Source organism: Populus trichocarpa, chromosome 10 (assembly GCF_000002775.5).
Source record: "Populus trichocarpa isolate Nisqually-1 chromosome 10, P.trichocarpa_v4.1, whole genome shotgun sequence".
In the NCBI taxonomy this organism is placed as follows: Eukaryota; Viridiplantae; Streptophyta; class Magnoliopsida; order Malpighiales; family Salicaceae; genus Populus; species Populus trichocarpa.
In genome coordinates, this window is record NC_037294.2 from 7280130 (window position 1) to 7298518 (window position 18389).

Here is an 18389-nt window from a genome sequence, read left to right on the forward strand (position 1 = left end):
AGTTTTATTTATTTTTATTTTAGTCCTTGAGTGTTAAGTGAGGAGATAGAAAGTCATTAGAAAATAGAAGAGAGAAAGTGTTCGACAGGCCACATTTCAGCCATGAAAAAAGAATATCTTAGTGTCAATGAATTTGTTTTTCTATTGAGAGTTCAATGGAGATGGTGTTGCCTTTAATTTTATCAAAAAAAGTAGATAGAGGTCCATAAAGTTTTTTTATTTGTTCAATTCTTTTTAGATGGATTAGAGGTGCTTTGAGGTTGAAAATGAGTTTATTAAGGCTCTTGGTATGTTATTTTAGGTGTTTCAGGTGAAAACAAGTTGAAAAATGAGTTTTTTGGGTCCTAAAACTCGAACTTTATGGTAACTAAAAAATTCTCCAACACACGACAAATCATTTGTCACAACAGACAATGTGTTGTTCGATAAAAGCTAGATCATTTGCTTTTTCATAAAAAATAATAAACCACATATGCGAGCTTGGTCTTCCAAATTGAGGCGCATACCTAGGCTTTTTCATTCTTGGCCAAGTGTATAAGCCTTGCTTGCGAAGCTCTACAGTACTTGGTTTTTTTTTTTTACTTTTCATTAATATTTTTTATTTAAATTTTAATTAATACCCCTCTTTTATTTTTTAAATAATTTAGTTTAACCTTTTTTAATAATAAGTAATCTTTTTAATTTTATAATGCTTCAAAAAGATTATTTTAATTTATCTTTAACTTTTTTTCTATTATATTTTATATTAAAACAATTGTATTTACATGATGCATTTATAAAAACAAGAATCATTTGTTCTTGGCAAGTATAATTTACCTCTTAGATAAAATAAATAAAAAATGTACAAAATAAAAAGGACAGAGAATGTAAACTATTTGCATGTGTATCTTTATTTTACTTTTACTAGGAAGATGAACTTCTTGTTTTAGTATATAATTATCATTAACAATTCTTTTTTATTTATCAATTCATATATTTTCAATTTATTTTATTAAGCATAAATACTATAATTTTTGTTTCTCAGATAAAAAATTCATAATATAAAAAAAAACATCCATAACACCAATATATTTTTCTCTTATGTTAAAAATTAACTTAAAATCATACCCACAACGTGAATAGATATGACTAGTCTATACCAAAACCAACACTTCGAAAGAATTAAGTAATTGTCCTCATAATTAAAAAAAACAAAAAGCATCGGGTTTTCATTATAGCCTATAAGGGAATGCGCTATGGATTCCATAATGTTTTTTCTTTTTTCTTTTTTGTTCTTTGTTTTTTTTTTTTTGAATGTGATCCTTTGATATTTAGTTCATTTAGAATTAGGCTTAGTAATTACTTTGGTTAACTTCATAAAGGTTTCTCACGACATTAAAAAAAAAGGTTTCGATATTAAATTGATTCTCGATTTGGCAAAATCAAATTCAATTTCCTTGATTAAATATAATTAAAATTATAAGGATCAAAATTGGCACCGAAACAAGATTACAGCCTCTTTTTTCTTCTTCTTTCTTCTATTGTAGCTGAGGCATGTTTTTAGGTTTTTTTTAGTTCCCAAAGTTTTTTTATTTTTTATTTTTAATTCTTATTTTTTGAGGATTTTGTATTTTTTTTTTTCCAAAACTTTATTTTATTCACCTTCTCCTTCAATTAGAAAGATGAGAGAGAAAAAAATCATCATACAACAAGGGAGGAGAGAAAAAGTTATCGATTGGTTATGTTCTAACAACCAAAAAAGTCGTTATTGATGTTAATGAGTTTCATTTCATGAGAGAAATTTCAATGATGTGTTTTTTGCCTCTCATCTTATTAGAAAAAGTAGATCTTGATTTTTCTTGACAATTCTAAGGGTGATTTGGGTTAAGAACTGGGTGTATTAAAATTTTAAAAGTGGTTTTTTAGATTTTTTTAGGTTAAAATAGATTGAAAATGATTTTTTTAAAATGATAAAACATTGCTTGATTTTTCAATAGCCTCTCCAATTGTTAAAATCTTGAAATGCAAACACTGTGCTATCTGGTATTTAAAAAAAATTAGGGCAGATAACACTTCTTCTTAACATAAAAGAGAGAGAAAGAGAGAGGCCTGGTGCATGAGCCTAGCCTTCTTCTTGGACCAGGCATGTTGACCCACTCAAGCACATATGCTTGACTGTTTTGTTCTTTATTCTTTTTTCTTGGAATTTTGATTCAAGTACATTAAAATTGACTAATTAGAATTTATTTGAAGTTTTTTTTTATTGAAAATCATTCATTTTTTACTCTTTTTTACTAAGAGCATAGTTTTTTTTTAAATTATATTAGCAAGTATCATTTTGTAGAACCATTCATAATGTTTTTTTTTTTAAGAAAAAAGTTATTATATCGCTTTCATGTGTATATTTATTTTTATTATCATGTAATTTAATGAAGAAATGATTTTAAAAATAAAGTTGTTAAACTCAACTAGATTATGCGTTTGACGAGTTAATCCAAATTGATTCGAGACCCATCATCTTAATATTTTAAAAACAATGTTTAAACCTCTTTCTCTTGATGTTTTTAAGTTAAATCAGGTTTTTTTCTATATTAATAAGATTGTATTTTAATTTACTCGATAGATTATGTCATATAAAAATTAATTTTAACTTGATTTAATTTAAAATTCAAGTTAGAACTAACTGTTCTTTAGTTTTAATTGAAATTTATTAAAGCATTAACAGACAATCAAAATTAATTTTTGATCTGATCCACGATGAAACAAGTAAGGTAGCATGAATTGTAATAGTAATTCTCAATTTTGTTTTATCCTTTAATTTTTTTCTACCCCGGCTATTTATTTTGTTTTGTTTTATATATAAAAAAATTATTAGTAAAAAACATGTTAACAAACAGGTGAGAGGCGCGCAAAAGATAATGACATCCGGCGTCGCCTTAGGGAAGCCCACCCTAGCTGGATTTCTGGCAAACATAAATGAGTAGTTCATGCCACGACGACATAGAACGAAGCTTCGTGCCGCTAGTCCTCGAACAAATTAAAACGTTGTTAGGTAGCGCGTAAGAAACGAGAGAAAAAACGAAACGGGACAATTGTTGGTAATATCTTATAGTTTCAAGCGGATGGAAATCAGACATCCTTGGATGTGGAGGAGATTACTGGATTGAGTGTTCGAATGGTTGGTGAAATGTCTCAATTTTCTTAGTGAAAAAGTAAGTAACGTAGTTCTATTTATATAATTGCAGTTAAAAACTAATATATTAATGTTGACTGTTTGTTTTTTACTCTTCTCTTGGATCTTGCCATTCTTTCACGTGTTGCTGTTTGCTAACCCTACAAATAGGAAAGGATATGCAGCAGCTAGTCAATTTTCTACTGCTGCCTCTGCTGCAAGTTCTTGATCTCTCCATTTCATTCTTAATCAATTACTATAGTCTTATAGATAGACAGATAGGTCCTGTCTTTAACTTTAAGTGAAACCTTTCTGCTCTAACATTAGTTAGTTTCAAATAGTAGTAGTAGTAGTAGTATTAAGTTCATTCTTGGCAGTCCTTTTCTATTTCAAAATTCTAGTAATTAAAAAGAAAAAAAAGGTGGGATTTCATTCTTTTGCTTTGTTTATCTTTCAATGATGATATACTAACTGGGTTTTGTAATATGAGTTCTAAATGGTAATTTGATTGTATTTTTCTTGTTCTGTCTGCCATAGGATTCAAGAGAACGCATTCTTTGAATTCAGGCTAATGGGTGAAGCAGAAGTGAGAAGAGCTAGCATAGGAATTCCCAAGAGCAAGTGCAATGGAACCCACAAAGCTTTTGATCCATCATTTCTTGTGCAGCTCCCAAACAAGCTTCAAGATTGTATTAAGGTTAGTCATTTTTCCATCCATGTTGGATAAATTAGCATTGTGATAGCTTAATGAAAGGAAATTCTACTGTAATCTTGCAATAGTCACAACTCAAGAACTTATTAAAAGATGGCAAGGGCGAAAACTTGGTGAGAAAAGAGAAAGGATCATTTGCTTCTACCGCTGCTCCTGCCTTGGGGATTGATTTGGAGAGGCAATTGCAAGCCTGGAGAGAAAATCCTGCTTGGACTGATCAACCTCCACAAATAAAGGTGAACAACTTTTAAAGAAACTGCATGTCGTATTGGCCAGTTAGTTGCCTTTCAATGCTAAGGAGTAGCAGGGTTGATTGAGTCATAAAAAATTAATGTGCTTGGAATCTCATGTTATTCTTGGCAGGTCAGTGTACCAAGAGGTTCTCTCTGCAACCTCAATGCCAAAGTGGATATCGGGTTGCCCCCGGATGCAGTGTATGATATTGTGACTGACCCAGATAATAGGAGAGTTTTCAAAAATATCAAGGTAAGTTGAGTCTTTCTCATCATCTGCTGCTTTCATTTCAACCGAAGTATAACTATTTGTTAAAACGCTGGTTAGATCATCAAAGTTCGGCATTCTCCTTAGTTGTGGGAATTAGTCTTCAATTTAAAATTAAAAAAGAAAAGAAAAGAAAAGACGTCCATTTGATTTGTTCTTGTAACTATTATTTGCTTGATTAAATAGTATTAAGCATCCAATTGAAATTCCATTTTGATGTGAGAAAAAACTGTTTTATGTCCAGGAAGTGCTATCCAGGAGAGTTTTGCTTGATGAAGGTCACAGGCAGGTGGTTGATGTAGAGCAAGCTGCTATTTGGAAATTTCTTTGGTGGTCAGGGACTATATCAGTTCATGTTTTGGTTGATCAGAACAGACAAGATCACTCAGTAAGGATCAACATTTTTCTTTCCACTGTTTCTATTGCTGCCATAAGTAATCAGAAGCTTGTTTTCAACCCATCTGGTGAAGATCTGTTTGTTCTGTTCATGGCATGTTATCTGTGAGTCAGAATTCTTGAATAAATCCTTAATGTGGAAATGCAAGTGGGAATGCATTTCACAACGTATATGGATGGTTTTTCACTTTGGGGAGTGGTAGTTGTGGGAATGCATGTAGATTGGGTGAATTTGGTTAGATATCATTGGATAACTTTGCTCCTTAGGAAACTCAAATTCCACAAGACCAAAATTTCTCTGTTCACCTCAGAAAACGGATGTTTTAGAGAACTTTTGGCAGTAACAATAACAGAAACCTAGTTGATACAAAAACTGATTCATCTAATTATGTTGGCTAACCACCATCTAATTCCTGATTTACCTTGTAGTCATAGTTTTAGTTCTACCATAATAGGGCACCATCATTACCATAAACTTGTCTAATCCAATGGCAATTCTCTTATGTCTGGTACTTGCTTGACAGATGAACTTCAAGCAAGTGAAAACTGGGTTCATGAAAAGATTCGAAGGTTGCTGGAAAGTGGAACCTATATTTGTTGATGAAGCAATCTGCTATCCATTTAAACCTAAAACATTGGCGGACTATTGTTCATGTACAAGGGGGAAAGGAAGGATAGGGTCGAAGGTGAGCTTGGAGCAGTTAATCCAACCAGCAATTGTTCCACCGCCACCAATTTCCTGGTACCTAAGAGGAATCACCACCAGGACTACTGAAATGATTGTAAATGATCTGGTCGCAGAAGCAGGCAGAATCAGGGTAGGTTTTGATGCTGAAAAATGTGAAGATTGGAGCTTGTATGATGAAAAACAACCTAACAAGTCATCTAATATTAAAGAAAGATGGGCTCTACATAGAAGAAATGCAAAGAAGCGTCCTAGAAAATTGTTGACTGCTAAAAGATCATCTTTTGGTTCAAGTAACAGTTAAACTACAATTTGTATTCCAATTGTATTTGTATCAGTTCAACAGAGATAAACAGCAATGCCTATATATATTATGATCTGTCTAAAGAATGAGATTGTTGTGACTGCTCTTTAAAATGCTCAGTTGTATCACCTCTGATAACCCTACTTCGAAATATGCAGAGCGCAATTTACATGTTAGAGGAGGGGAGAGCTTTCATCAACCTTCTTTATGCCTGTGCTTACTGGTTATCTGCTGCCCTTTGTTATTATAATCCTAGAAGAAAGTGGTTATGGAAAGAGGATCTAGTGAGCTGCAGCTCATGGGCGAAGTACCATTCTCATGAATACTCGGTGGTCACCACATCGTGGCTGCTTTATTTTTTACCAGGCAATGCAAGTCGTGGGCAAAACCCAATGTTGTTTAACGTAACGAGATTTCTCTAATTTTAAAAGCACGGGAATATATGAGCTACAATTTGCATTAGGTTTACCCAGAAAGTTAAAAATCAAAATGGAATTCTAATCAGTTCTAGTATAATGTAATATGTTTAAGTGAAAGCTCACAAGGACAGGTCCTGGCTTCAAATCAATCCTTGGAAAGCATGTGGATTTTCATGGAATACCAGGTGCGCAAGCTTTCCCGCAACAGACAAGGTGGAGCCTTGTCAGTCCAAGGGTTGCACGACCAACTTGTTCGAAGTAGTGGAGAACTAATTGTGGTGATTCCAAGGAATCCTCAAATACCCCAACGCTTGTAAATATCAACAAAAAGAAAATTAGTTGAAGTAAAAGTTCACATGTTAAACTAATCTGCAATGATGAAATTGATTTTATTGAAGGATGAAGTTACAGAATGTAGTACTGTAAATTACAACGGGGGCTATAGATTACATAAATAATCAGGCAAAGTAACAAATTACTTTGACATCTCTCTCTCTCTGAACTTTTTCACTGATACTGTTATGCTACAGGTGCTAAAATCTTTCTATAAAAATTGTTGGTCCTGAGATGTTTAACTATGTTACACTAGCTATGAATTTTTTCGACCTGTAAGCCTGCCCAGTGGTACCAACAAATTTCCTTCAAACACCAAAGTACAAAGAAGGGAAGTTTCAGCTAATTCTAAGCTTGATAGACACTACACTGCATGCTCTCAGTCTCATTCAAATCCCGCTCTAGTGGATTATAATTTGTATCTGTACTAGAGGATGCATCCACTGGGATCTGCACTGATTGATTAACCATCAAGTCACCGAGGCTGTGCCGTTCATAGCTCATGAATGCACCTAGAGCTCCAAGAAATCCTTCATGCCGCAAAAACATTGCTTTTGCCTCACCTTTAGACCTGCCAAATAAAATAAAATAAAATGATGTGTAAGGAGAAAATATGAACTGGGAGAAGGATAATATCACCAAACAATGATGAACTTGTTTCAGTTTTATCAGAACAAAATGAATTTCTAATTAGTTTAGTGCATGGAATCTCCGGTAATGTTTAATTGCATTTCACTTTTCATTAAACATTATTGATGATTTTTTTCACTTTTAATTACCAGGACTGGTAGTTTTTTATCATGTAAGAATATCTCCATGACAAGTTTCCCTTCCTTGCTTGCTGGCAAATCTCATACTGTACAGGCTGGATGGTATTCATTATCAAAATATGAAGATCCACCACAGAACTTCTCGACAGTCACAAATGCCCTCCAAATAGGGGAAGTGATTTTTTTGTTCAAATAGAAAAATTATTTTGTTGTTGACATGTGAAACCCCGGATAATTACCAGAAATGAACTGCAACGGAAATGGTGTCCATAGTATAAGAATGACCCCGGGTGAAAAATCCTCCAAAAAATATGCGCTTGAGCCCAAATCGAAGTGCATTCAAGTAAGAGATCTGGGAGCAGAGAAATAAGAGGCAATGAGAGAATAAAAGTGTGCACTAATTAAAAATAACTCAGGGTATCTCTGTTAATTTAAGTGATCAATACTCCAGATATAAAACAATAAAATTTAAAATGGCGAGTCATGGAACAAATGAGAGGATATAGAAGAAAAAAGCAGAGTGCAGAAAATAATCAATTATGTCAAGCAAAGTTTTCTATATGTGCCACATAAGGTCTTGTAAATTTAATTTTCTATGGCAGTGAATAGCATATGAAACTCAGTCAAGTTGAATTTTGGATACGACTTCCAGCTCTCAGGTATTCTATGCCCTTCTTAATCGTGACTAAACAGCACTGTAGGTGATGGGAACCATCTCTAAGTACTAAATATCCAAAGGTAAGATGAATCCAGCAACAAAAGCCTTGGCTAATGGTTTTAATCTTATTTCTCCAAGCTAACTTGGTAAAAGGATGGCAAAGCACTAAATCTGCAGCAACCAATTGAGGTGTATGGTTGTCAGAATGAGTCCGTTCAATGAGTAAGGCAACACAAACAAAATATTCCTACAAGAAAATCTTACTAATAGAAATAGCATTTAATGCAAGGATGCCATCCTGTGAAATCATTACCTGGCAAGTTCATCATACATCACTTGCCATGTTAGTTTGTGAGATTTTTTGTATGTAAATACTTTTCCTTTATTAAATTTTAATACCATATAAATCTTATAGCGTACTTCTTGACAACATACAACAGATGTGCCTACTGAAAGTTACCTGTCCAATATTATTTGAAATCATTCTTAGAAGAGACCGTGAGACATCTTCAGGTTTATAATCATGAAGTTCATTACTGTTAGAAATTGCCCTCCCAAAGCTGGAAGCAATGGCTGTAGATGAGAGACCAATCTGTCATCATACGAAATGAACTGTGCAGTTAAATTTTAAAGATTGAAAATCAATGTGAATCATGAAGCTGTTAGGAACCTGAAAGGGCACTTCAACATGACAAATGAAAATATGTGAACTGGCAAAAAACAATCTTATAAATTAAAGAAAGGACTTGAATATACCTTTGAATATTCCATCCCACCATAGATATCCCCAACAAGCATGTCTAGAACTCTGTTATTTCCCCGTTGACTTAACTCCAGCAACTCATCAAAACTGAGAAAGAAAATGCATCGGTATCCACTAATATGAAACTATATACAAGAGAATTTGTAAAGGCCAAAGATGAGGAAACAAACCAAACTACCTCTGGCATTTTGTTAGTAACTTTCCCAAACCCCAAAAAGTGCCACCACCAACACTTGTTCCACTGACTCGCTCAAACTTTCCATCTCCATCCACCTGTATTGGCACAAAACTGAATATCATTTAACATATAAAAACATTTTAAATACATAAAACAAATCATAAACAATGAAGGTAAACTGATCTGATACTGATATGAGTACCTTGATCATGCTAACTCCAGATCCAATATTAACGAGTAGATATGGATACAAATCATTATGGTCAATCTGCACAAATTCCTTCTGACCATTCAAGTATGTAAAAGCTTCATGATTGACTGCCTACTCAAAATAACAATCAGCATGAAGCTAGGACATTAGTAAAGTGAACAAGAAACAGAATGGGCAATTACTAATTATTATCAAGCAAGGGAGGAAAAAAAATATGGCATGGTAGGTAAAAGTTTCCCTCCTGAACAAACACACATGAACAAAGGAAGTTTTCCTTTTGTTGAAGAGGGAAGAGAGGCACAGTTATACAATGACATTTTCCAACTGCAAACAAATCCGAACAGGAGGAGAAATTTGAACCTCTTTCTTTTCTAAGATGTAGATGCTCATTTCAATAGTGGCATCAGAATACCACTTGCAATACCCTCTACCAAGAATCAGGACCTAGGGCTAGATCTATTGCCATATTCTCAAACCTCAAGCATACATTTCCTTGGGATGGGGTTTATATTATGGCAACTTACTAATGCATGACAGAGTCAGCAAATGCCCTCTGCAGCGTGAAGTTTATTCTTTTGAAGATTCAACACTTTCTAGAACTCCCAATATCAGGGCCACACCATACAAAAACATCTCCAAGTTATTGCATTGTTCAATTTTCTAAAAGGTTGAATTTAAGAGCACGTCCTCCCAGGGCCCATAGCAACTAATACGTGGCACTTATCATGATGCATTTATAACTTTCATCAAAAAGAAAAAAGATCAATATAAATTGAGATGAGACATTTGTCTACAGAGTGTGACCAACTGAAACGATCTTTTGTACAGACCAAATGCTTGAGAGAATTACATGCAAGCTAAGTGTTTTTTGCATGTATGCACACGAGCAATCAGAAACAGTGAGATTGTTTTGCATATGAAGCTTTCTTAATGTTTGAATAAAAGACAACAACTTGCTGATATTAAATGTACGTGACTATGTGGTGCTAGAATCCCACCTTAAGCAAAAAATTTGCTCCCGTCACAAGACAATCCATTTCATCTTCCTTTTCGAGACTAATGCCAAGCTTTTCTTTGAAAAGATCAGAGAACTTGTATGCCCCACCACCTGTGGCCTTCAAATGGATTGTAACTAGTTAACAATGTAGCATATTTAGTACCTATTCCAAACCCAAAACTACCTTGCAACATAAAAATGAACTAACCAATTCATCAGATTAAAAACAAGTTTTTCCACCATGGGAATCAAACACCAGAAGCTAACTTTAAAATAATTGTTCAGCTTAGTGGGAACCTATGTATGACAGGCAATCTATGATCACAGAGAAGGAAATCTGGATTTAAGACAGAAAACATTGAATAGTTGTTTTCTAAAAAAACTTGCATTTTCTCTCAATAAATTTATGTTTACAATTATAATAATGACTATTATTATAATTATATAACAGAGCTTTAGAGATTTAGCTTCTTCAAAATCAAAGTTTGGCAACAAACAACAATAATATCTTACCTTAATAAAGCTCCTGTCATTGGTAGGGTTTTCTTGATGCTGGAAACCTGAGTTCACCTTCATTTTGTAAGCAAGAAACAAAACCGGCCAAAAAATATCACATAAATGAGGAAGTTATCAACATGAAGCAACTCCAAGAAAGACGCCTCTGCTAAGTAATATAATCACAGAATGAGTTATAATAGCCTGTTTGCCCACCCCCCCCACCCCAGCTACTGCAAGTAGCATTTTGATTAAAGACCGCTAAAATCAGATCAATCCAGCATTAACAAATAGCAATGGCATGATACATGTCTGTGTAGGCAAAATTTGAAAAAATCTATCTGCATGTGACGGCTTCCATGTTTATGCATTATCCCGTAAAGGCATCAGAATGAAGTAAGATACAAAATTTGGCCAGGTTGACAACCTAGCAGGCCAAGCTTACCCAAAAAAAAAAATGCTTCAGAACATCAAATTGAAGCATTAATGTACACGACCAGCAAGAGTTCGGAGCATAACGAAATAAGCGCAAGCCAAGCCGAGTATGAAACTATCAGTTCAGCTTAAATCAAACTCAGCCCTAAAGTTTGCAAGGAAGAAAACCACACCATACTGTTGATAACATCTAGAGTTTCAAGAAATGAGAAAGACAAAAGGATAAAAAGAAAAAGGCAACAAGGATGGTCATGGTCACGATAGTGTACATACCACCAAAGAAAAGTTTGTTGGCACTAATAAACTGCAAGCAATCATTGATATTGGTCGTCTCAAACTTGGCAAAATGAAGCCTTCCATTAACACCATTGGAAATCCGAACACTATCATTCAATGGGTCCTCATGATCACCAGAATCTCTCGAGAAATATACCAATTTGATTAAAGACCCTGCAAAGCAAGATTAGCATTTCTTTTTGTTCGCTTATTATTGATTGAAAAGACAAAAAGCAAGGAAATTTAACAGATACATACCTCCAATATCGAGGGCCAAACGAGATATTTGAATTGGATTTGAATTCCCATCAGTTTCAATCTCTCTGAGACGATCCATCAAAGTAGTTCGTCTGCCCTTTATCTCTCTATCTATCTTTATCAGTGATGAATGGATTGAGCTGCTCTGGGTGTTTGTTGTTTCTTTTCTTGGCTTCTAAAACGGATTCTTTGAACCTAAGGAATTGCCACTCATATTATATAGAAAGAACATGACAGAGAATAACTGAAGTAGTTTGGTTTTTGTGCAGGTCTGATAACACTTTGAAGAGAGTAATAATTTTGATTTTTTTTCTTCCTATTATGTTAGACTTTCCCCTGTCTGCAGATGAGATGAGATGATGGTACAGTGAATGCACGTCACGACAAATAATCGGGGCCGCCAGCCTGCATAGTTATAAAAGTAAAAACACGTGCTGTTGTGTGTAGAGAGTTGATTCTCCAATTTATTTTTAAAAAATTAAAATAATTCTATCTTCATAAAAAAAAAAAAAGAGTCAACTAATTAATTTGTTTGATGGATTAATTAGCTCAAAAGCTCTTGTAATTTCATGAGTTTCTTAAACTGGTCCTCGATCAATTAATTTTCATTATCAAACACAAAAAGGTTACAATTTAGTTAATTTCCTCTTATTAATCTGGCCTATCAACATGAAACATGAATTCAAGTTTCCAATTACTCTCAATTTTTTATTTATTGTCTCCTGAAAAACATGTTGCCGATGCAAATTCGATTAAAAGGTATTTGTAAGTGTAGTAATGGTTATTTTTTAAAGTATTTTTTACTCAATAATTTTTTAATAATAGTTATTTTTAAAGTATTTTTTAAAAATTATTTTTAATATCAGCACATTTAACTAATTTAAAAACATTAAAAATTAATTATAAATAAAAAAATCAAATTTTACCCTAATCGTTTAGAAAAAACACAATACTTAAAGAGTGTTTGTTTTAACCTTTATGGTTGAAGTTATGTTTATATACAATTTAATTATGTATAAAATTCAATCACAAAAACTAATTTTTTTTATTTTTTTTAACGAGCAACAAGGTGCACCGTTGGATAGTAGTTTTTTGCTGACTTTTGAAAGATGGGCTCTTGCAAGCCAGGTTTGACCGGCACTATCCTCGACTCGAGCACCACTTGGACGGCATCTTTTACTAGTGAAGAGGAAATGATTAGTTTAAAGAGCAATAAGAATATGATTATTCGAGTCAAATTATGAGAATGCGAGAGAATATTCCCATGAATTGTCACCCTAATAATGAAGCGAGTCCTCAAACTTTGAGGGAACATATCAAGATACAGGCAGGAAAAATATTATTATTTGAAAAAAATAATTCAGATCGGATCATATTAAATTTATTTTATTTTTATTAAAATCCAGCTCAACGTAGAGTTTAAGTTAATTGGTTCGTGGATAGTGTTTAAACAATGATGCCACCCCGATCCATGTTTATCATGTTTGTCTATAGAATCAATCACCGTGACAGTTCATATTTTCTAGTCTCGCCAGCTCTACCTTTAGCATGTTTCACATGAGATAGTTTATAATTATTAATATTTAATATATTTATTGATTTTTCATAAATTAATTACATAATTTATAATTCTGTCTAGTTTTGTCTAAAAGTGCAGGTGGTGGGTTCGTGACGGCCCTCTAGTCCCCACGGCGTTTTATCTAAAGGTGTAAAATAGGTTGTGGAGGATAGGTGGTTTCTTGCCAACCTACTCCATGTTTAGAAATACAAAAACCTAAATTACGTGGAAAATTACTGTACATATGTCGTGATTTAGTGAAGATTATAACAGTAAAATTACAGTTTTATTCTTAAAAAAAAATGATAAATTGAATTTTAAAGGTAAAAATATCTTTGAGGCAACATTTTTTTTTTAATTTTTTGTAATAGTTAAATTACTGTGTGCACTTAAAATTAAAAAAAAAAACATTGAACTTAAATCTAAGGGTTTTATAGGAGTTTCATTTTACTCTAAATAATACAATGACTCAATTGACCTCGCCATAAAGATTTTTGACATTGGCTTCAGGAGATTATTAGTAGTTTTATAATGTTTTTTTTTTTGTTATTATCATTTAGCTTCATGGGCATTTTCATCTTTGTAAAAAAAAACTATAAGCACACGGCAGCGAGTCAGTCATTTTGTCGACTTCAGGTGGTGTGCGTGGCTATCTCTGGTGGTCACAACCATGATTATGCCGCATCATGGTATTTTTGTCTGATTTGACACTAATTCACTTTTTTTTTCTCTATCCTCTACCTCAATTTGCATGTTGCCCCTTCAAAAAATCACATTAACCCTTTCATTTCTTTTTCCTTCAAAATTAGTCCTTGTTCTCTTAATTGTAGATTGATTCTTTTTTTTTTTTATCCTTTAACATTAAATTGGTTGGGAATTAGTCTTATTGGTTAAGCTTAGGTCTGAGATTTCACAAGTTATCATTTTGGAATATTAATCCAAGTTTAGGAGATTCACCCGGGTTTGCTTCTTTTTTAATGTTATTAAATCAGGGTTTTTCATATATATTATTAAATTCACCAAACTTATATCCTTCTTCTTTAAAAATCCCAATGTTACCTTAACATTTTTCTTCATACATCCATAAAAACTTGTCGCGGCCAGCATTATTGCGCCCATCAATGATATAGATTTACTTGAGTCACTCTTTTTGTCTTTTTTTAATTCTATTTTTTTTTCTTTTGGCCTTCAATATTTATCTCATATAATTGGGCTTTCTAATTTGTTTCGATATGGGTTTCATGATTTTATTATGATCTCATGTCCTAGATCATGAGTTTCGCAGGTTAACCATGGTTAACCCGAGTTAATCCAATGTATTGTCATCTCAATATTTTTTATGAAAAAATATGTCATTCAAGATATCACTATTTAAGTATTTTAAAAGTATTTCGACTGGCATCCATTAGTTTTTTTACTTATTAAAATCTTTATATTTTTTAAAGTTAAAAAAATATCTAACCCGCTACGTAGGGTGGGTTAAAAAACTAGTGGCATCTAATTTATAAAATCTGTCATAAGTGTCATTTCACATTTTCTTAAATTAAATTGATAAAAAAAAATAGCTTAATTATCTAATAATCCATTAACAAATTATATTTTCATTTGTGTTGTTAAGAAAATGTTTTTGCTTTAAAGTCTTAAGAATTTTGAGTTAATTAAAAATAAGTAAACAAATAAATGATATCTTTCATGTTTTTCTTTTAAAGTGTATCAAAATAAGCAAAATCAATTTTTGAGATGGTACTCTGAGTTATTTGAGTCATGTTATCTACTCAAGCGTCAATATAAGCTGATCATGTCTCGTTCCATGTTAGGTCATGCATTATAATACCTTGACAGTGGACTATATCAAGGTCTGCTTATGCTCTCTATATGTTGCATATAGGAGTGTTCATAGATATTATTTGATTGGATTTAAATTTATAATTGTATCCTAACTCAATTTTTGATATTTTATAAATTATGAAATTGATCAATTTATTTTTTTTGTATCCGAGTGAGTTTAATATATCAGGTTGGACTAATTTTTTTATAGATATTATAAATATCCATGGGTTAAGCTTATATTGTTAATTTTTATGAGTCGGCATTCAGAAGTGAACTTAGAGAATTGATTGTGGATGTCATGACACCCTTAATATAAGGTCTAATTTTTATACTCTCCACCACCGTTAAATTCCAAGTTATTTCTCATCTTGAGTAAAGAGACAAGCTTTTTTTTGTTAAGTTAAAAAAATAATAATAGATAGTCTACTAGGAAAAATTTCTAAATAAAATAAAAATAAATGTTCAATCCATAAACTATCAAATATAAAAACAAAAGGAGTATAGGGTATATGGGTTGGGTCAGATTGACCAAGTTTCAAAAATCTCAACCCATCACCTGACCTGCAATATCCATTCCTTAGGTTTTTTAACCAACTATCATATGTAATATCCAAATTATTTAATTTTGACGGGTCGAGTCAGGTTAAATAATGTAAATATTAAAGATGAGCTGGTTTTTAACACCCTTGATTGTTATGTTGTTCATTATAACAAATTCTAAAAGAGATTAGTATTTTCACTATGCAAATTGCATAGTAAAACTATGATTTTGCCATTGATTGACAAAACCAATTAGTTTTGTTTTAGAGGCAAGGAGGTCTTTTTCATGAGACTCATTAGTCATTACAAGAAAAGGAAAGGTTAGATTGTCTTTTTGTATTTTATTGCACAATGTAATTACCTTATTACCCTTAAAAAAAATCATTAAGCATTGGTCAAGGGGCACTTTAGTCTTTGATTTAATTTTCAAACAATTAAATTACATCATTTCCCTTGAAATGTAAAAACCTTTGCCTTTGATGGAGGGGTTCTTTTTCCTTTTACATTTGATTATTAGGTAGTTATTGGATGTCATTAGAGGCAGAAGGGTAATTTTATATATAAAAAAAAAAGATCTAGAAGCGCATGGATAGTTTTCAACAGGTTCAAAAGGTGCATGCAACATTGTCCGATGGCCAAAACCTTACTTCCTGGATGGCAGCTAAAGTGTATCGGCGTCCTCTACACATATAAGAAACGCGTGTGGCATAATTATTATCAATGTGGCGCGAGTAACCTTTTTTTTCTTTTTCCCTCTATTCTACTTGATTTTCGAGATTGCCTTAAAAAATTCAAATCAACCCCTGAAGTTTGTTGCACCTCAAGATTTTGTCTTTATTCTCTTTGTTACATTTTTTTTATTAAGAATAATTTTTGAAATTAAAGATTTTTCTCAATTTCATTCCTATTCTCTTTATTACAATTTTGTTTGTTTAGAATAATTTATGAAGTTAAGGTTTTTTTTTCAGTTTCAACCCTAATAAATATTTTCATTTGTCAGATTTTGTTGTCATTCTTTTATTACTATTTATTTTATTCTAGATGGTTTTTGCAATTGTTTGTTTTTTAAATCACATCATTCTTGAGTTTTTTTCCTATCAAATCTAATCTTTTTTTTTTATTGTTGTATTTGTTTTCCTTGCAAGACTTTTTCGATTTATTTTTTATTATTATTTCATCCTCCAACATTTAATTAATCGGGTATTTAGCTTCTTAATTGAGTTCAAGTCTAAAATATTACAGGTTGCGGGTTCAAGAGATTAACCCCGATTTACGAAGTTGACACGAGTTTCCTTGGTTTCTTTTCTTTTTTTCCATCCTTCAACATTCTGTTATTTTTTTCTTCACTTTCTATGGGATATTTTAGTGACTTTTAAAATAGCATGAGTTGCCTCGGTTTTTGTTTTTTTTTATCTTTGTTAAATTTAGCTTTTCTAAAGGAATTTTATTTTTAAATTAAATTATATTGATTGATTTCACCTTTCAACATTTAATTTTTCAGGTGTTGAGCCCGAGTCAAGAAATTAATGGATTGTAGGTTTGAGAGTTTAACCCAACTTTATAGTGTTCACACGGGCTTGCTTTGTTTTTTTAAGCTCTTTTTTTTGCGATTTCATCCTCTAACATTTTTTTTATTCGCTTTATATGAGATTTATCTTTCTTTTTTAAATAAAAAGGGTTGCCTCAGGTTTTTTTTTTAGATCTTAAATTTAGCTTCTTTAAAAGGAATTTTATTTTTTAATTAAATTAAATTCATTGATTTCATCTTTTAACATTTAATTTCACATGTATTGAGCTTCTTAGTTAGGTCAGGTCTATAATTTAACAGATTACGGGTTTGAGAGATTAGTATAGGTTTACAAAGTTCACCTAGACTTGCCTGTTTTTTTTAGTTCTTTTTTTTCCTAGTTTCATCCACTAACATTTTGTTATTTTTGTTTATTCACTTTTTATAAGATTTTTCTATGGTTTGAAAATAACAAGGGTTAAATCGGATTTTTCTTTCCAACCTTAGGTTTTTTAAAAAGAATTTTATTTTTTAATTAAATTAAATTAATTGCATGAGAGTAAGCATGATATGCTCGATTGATTTATTTTTTTTTGTTTGCTTTTCGGGTCACTACTTTGATAACCCTTGCAACCTCTTTCAGTTACCAAAATCTTATATTTTTCTTACTCCTTTTAAAACATTGATATCACACAAATATTTTTTTTATGTTGACAAAAAATTAACTCAACCCAAACATAGTGTAAAGTATTTATCTAGTGCAATGCTAGTACCAGGAGAGGACACCTCCCTTGTCACACTCAGTTCTAGCTTAACTGGTTAATTGAAAGTTAATTCAAGTTAAGTTTTTAATTGAATAAAATAAAATAAAATAGTAACATAGTCAAACTATCATGTTTTAATTATTCAATTGATTTGGTGAAATTTAATTTTTTACTTCAAACAACTCACGATCTTGATGAAGCTTTGTTGTCCACATTTACAGTAAAACTCGTCTTTCTTCTTTCTTTTTGTCCTTTCAATTTAACTCTTTTTTTTTCATTTTCCACTCTTTTATTTTTTTCAATTTCTTTATTTTTAGATTATTTATATACCAAAACAATTGACAATCTTGATGGAGCTTCAACTCCTATTTCTTCTTCCTTTCAATTCACCTTTTTTTTTTTTTAATTTCATCCTTGTTTTTATTAATTTCATTCTCAAACTTAGATGTGAGCAGAAAAATTGAGAAAACAAATCAAGAAAAAAATATTGAAAAAACCAATTAAATAATAATAAAAAAAGACATTCATTTTGGTTTCAGTTTAAGTCTTCTGAAACTGATTGAACCAAACTAAACCAGACCTAAAAAAATGAATATAAAATATGTTGCTTATAATATGATTTCATAAGATTGAATATAAAAGATTTTT

The 18389-nt window shown here is 31.9% G+C and overlaps 2 protein-coding genes across 11 annotated transcripts; one reads left to right on the forward strand and one right to left on the reverse strand.

The window, feature by feature from the left end:
• The first annotated feature begins 2855 nt into the window (after positions 1-2855).
• LOC7492395 (uncharacterized) lies at positions 2856-5835 on the forward strand. 7 transcript variants are annotated; one of them, XM_024610536.2, is made up of 6 exons: positions 2856-3191; positions 3697-3848; positions 3932-4099; positions 4227-4349; positions 4609-4752; positions 5285-5835. In XM_024610536.2, the coding sequence occupies exons 2-6, from the start codon at positions 3723-3725 to the stop codon at positions 5747-5749; spliced, it is 1026 nt and encodes a 341-aa protein (XP_024466304.1). In that variant the 5' UTR covers positions 2856-3191; positions 3697-3722; the 3' UTR covers positions 5750-5835. The 7 variants fall into 7 exon arrangements, with proteins under 7 accessions (XP_024466304.1, XP_024466305.1, XP_002315692.2 ...); XM_024610537.2 differs by having other exon boundaries at positions 2892-3191; positions 3689-3848; XM_002315656.4 differs by having other exon boundaries at positions 2892-3191; positions 3719-3848.
• A 708-nt stretch (positions 5836-6543) lies between these two features.
• LOC7460779 (pantothenate kinase 1) lies at positions 6544-11879 on the reverse strand. Of its 4 annotated transcripts, XM_002314578.4 has the most exons (10): positions 11543-11875; positions 11282-11458; positions 10592-10638; positions 10080-10196; positions 9073-9192; positions 8871-8965; positions 8686-8779; positions 8390-8521; positions 7511-7623; positions 6544-7072 (listed from the first exon to the last, which is right to left on the reverse strand). In XM_002314578.4, the coding sequence occupies exons 1-10, from the start codon at positions 11619-11621 to the stop codon at positions 6850-6852; spliced, it is 1197 nt and encodes a 398-aa protein (XP_002314614.1). In that variant the 5' UTR covers positions 11622-11875; the 3' UTR covers positions 6544-6849. The 4 variants fall into 4 exon arrangements, with proteins under 4 accessions (XP_002314614.1, XP_024466303.1, XP_024466301.1 ...); XM_024610535.2 differs by lacking the exon at positions 8390-8521 and having other exon boundaries at positions 11543-11879; XM_024610533.2 differs by lacking the exon at positions 10080-10196.
• Positions 11880-18389: the final 6510 nt, after the last annotated feature.

What these genes read in the sequence shown, in the direction of transcription:
- LOC7492395 (XM_052456418.1), top strand. Translation starts at nt 3,331, where the DNA reads ATGCAGCAGCTAGTCAATTTTCTACTGCTGCCTCTGCT. An exon ending in TTTCTACTGCTGCCTCTGCT is followed by an intron (nt 3,369 to 3,718) that starts GCAAGTTCTTGA and finishes CTTTGAATTCAG; the next exon opens with GCTAATGGGTGAAGCAGAAG. An exon ending in AGAACAGACAAGATCACTCA is followed by an intron (nt 4,753 to 5,284) that starts GTAAGGATCAAC and finishes CTTGCTTGACAG; the next exon opens with ATGAACTTCAAGCAAGTGAA.
- LOC7460779 (XM_002314578.4), bottom strand. Translation starts at nt 11,621, where the DNA reads ATGGATCGTCTCAGAGAGATTGAAACTGATGGGAATTCAAATCCAATT. An exon ending in ATGACAGGAGCTTTATTAAG is followed by an intron (nt 10,197 to 10,591) that starts GTAAGATATTAT and finishes ATCCATTTGAAG; the next exon opens with GCCACAGGTGGTGGGGCATA. An exon ending in TTACTAACAAAATGCCAGAG is followed by an intron (nt 8,780 to 8,870) that starts GTAGTTTGGTTT and finishes TTTCTTTCTCAG; the next exon opens with TTTTGATGAGTTGCTGGAGT.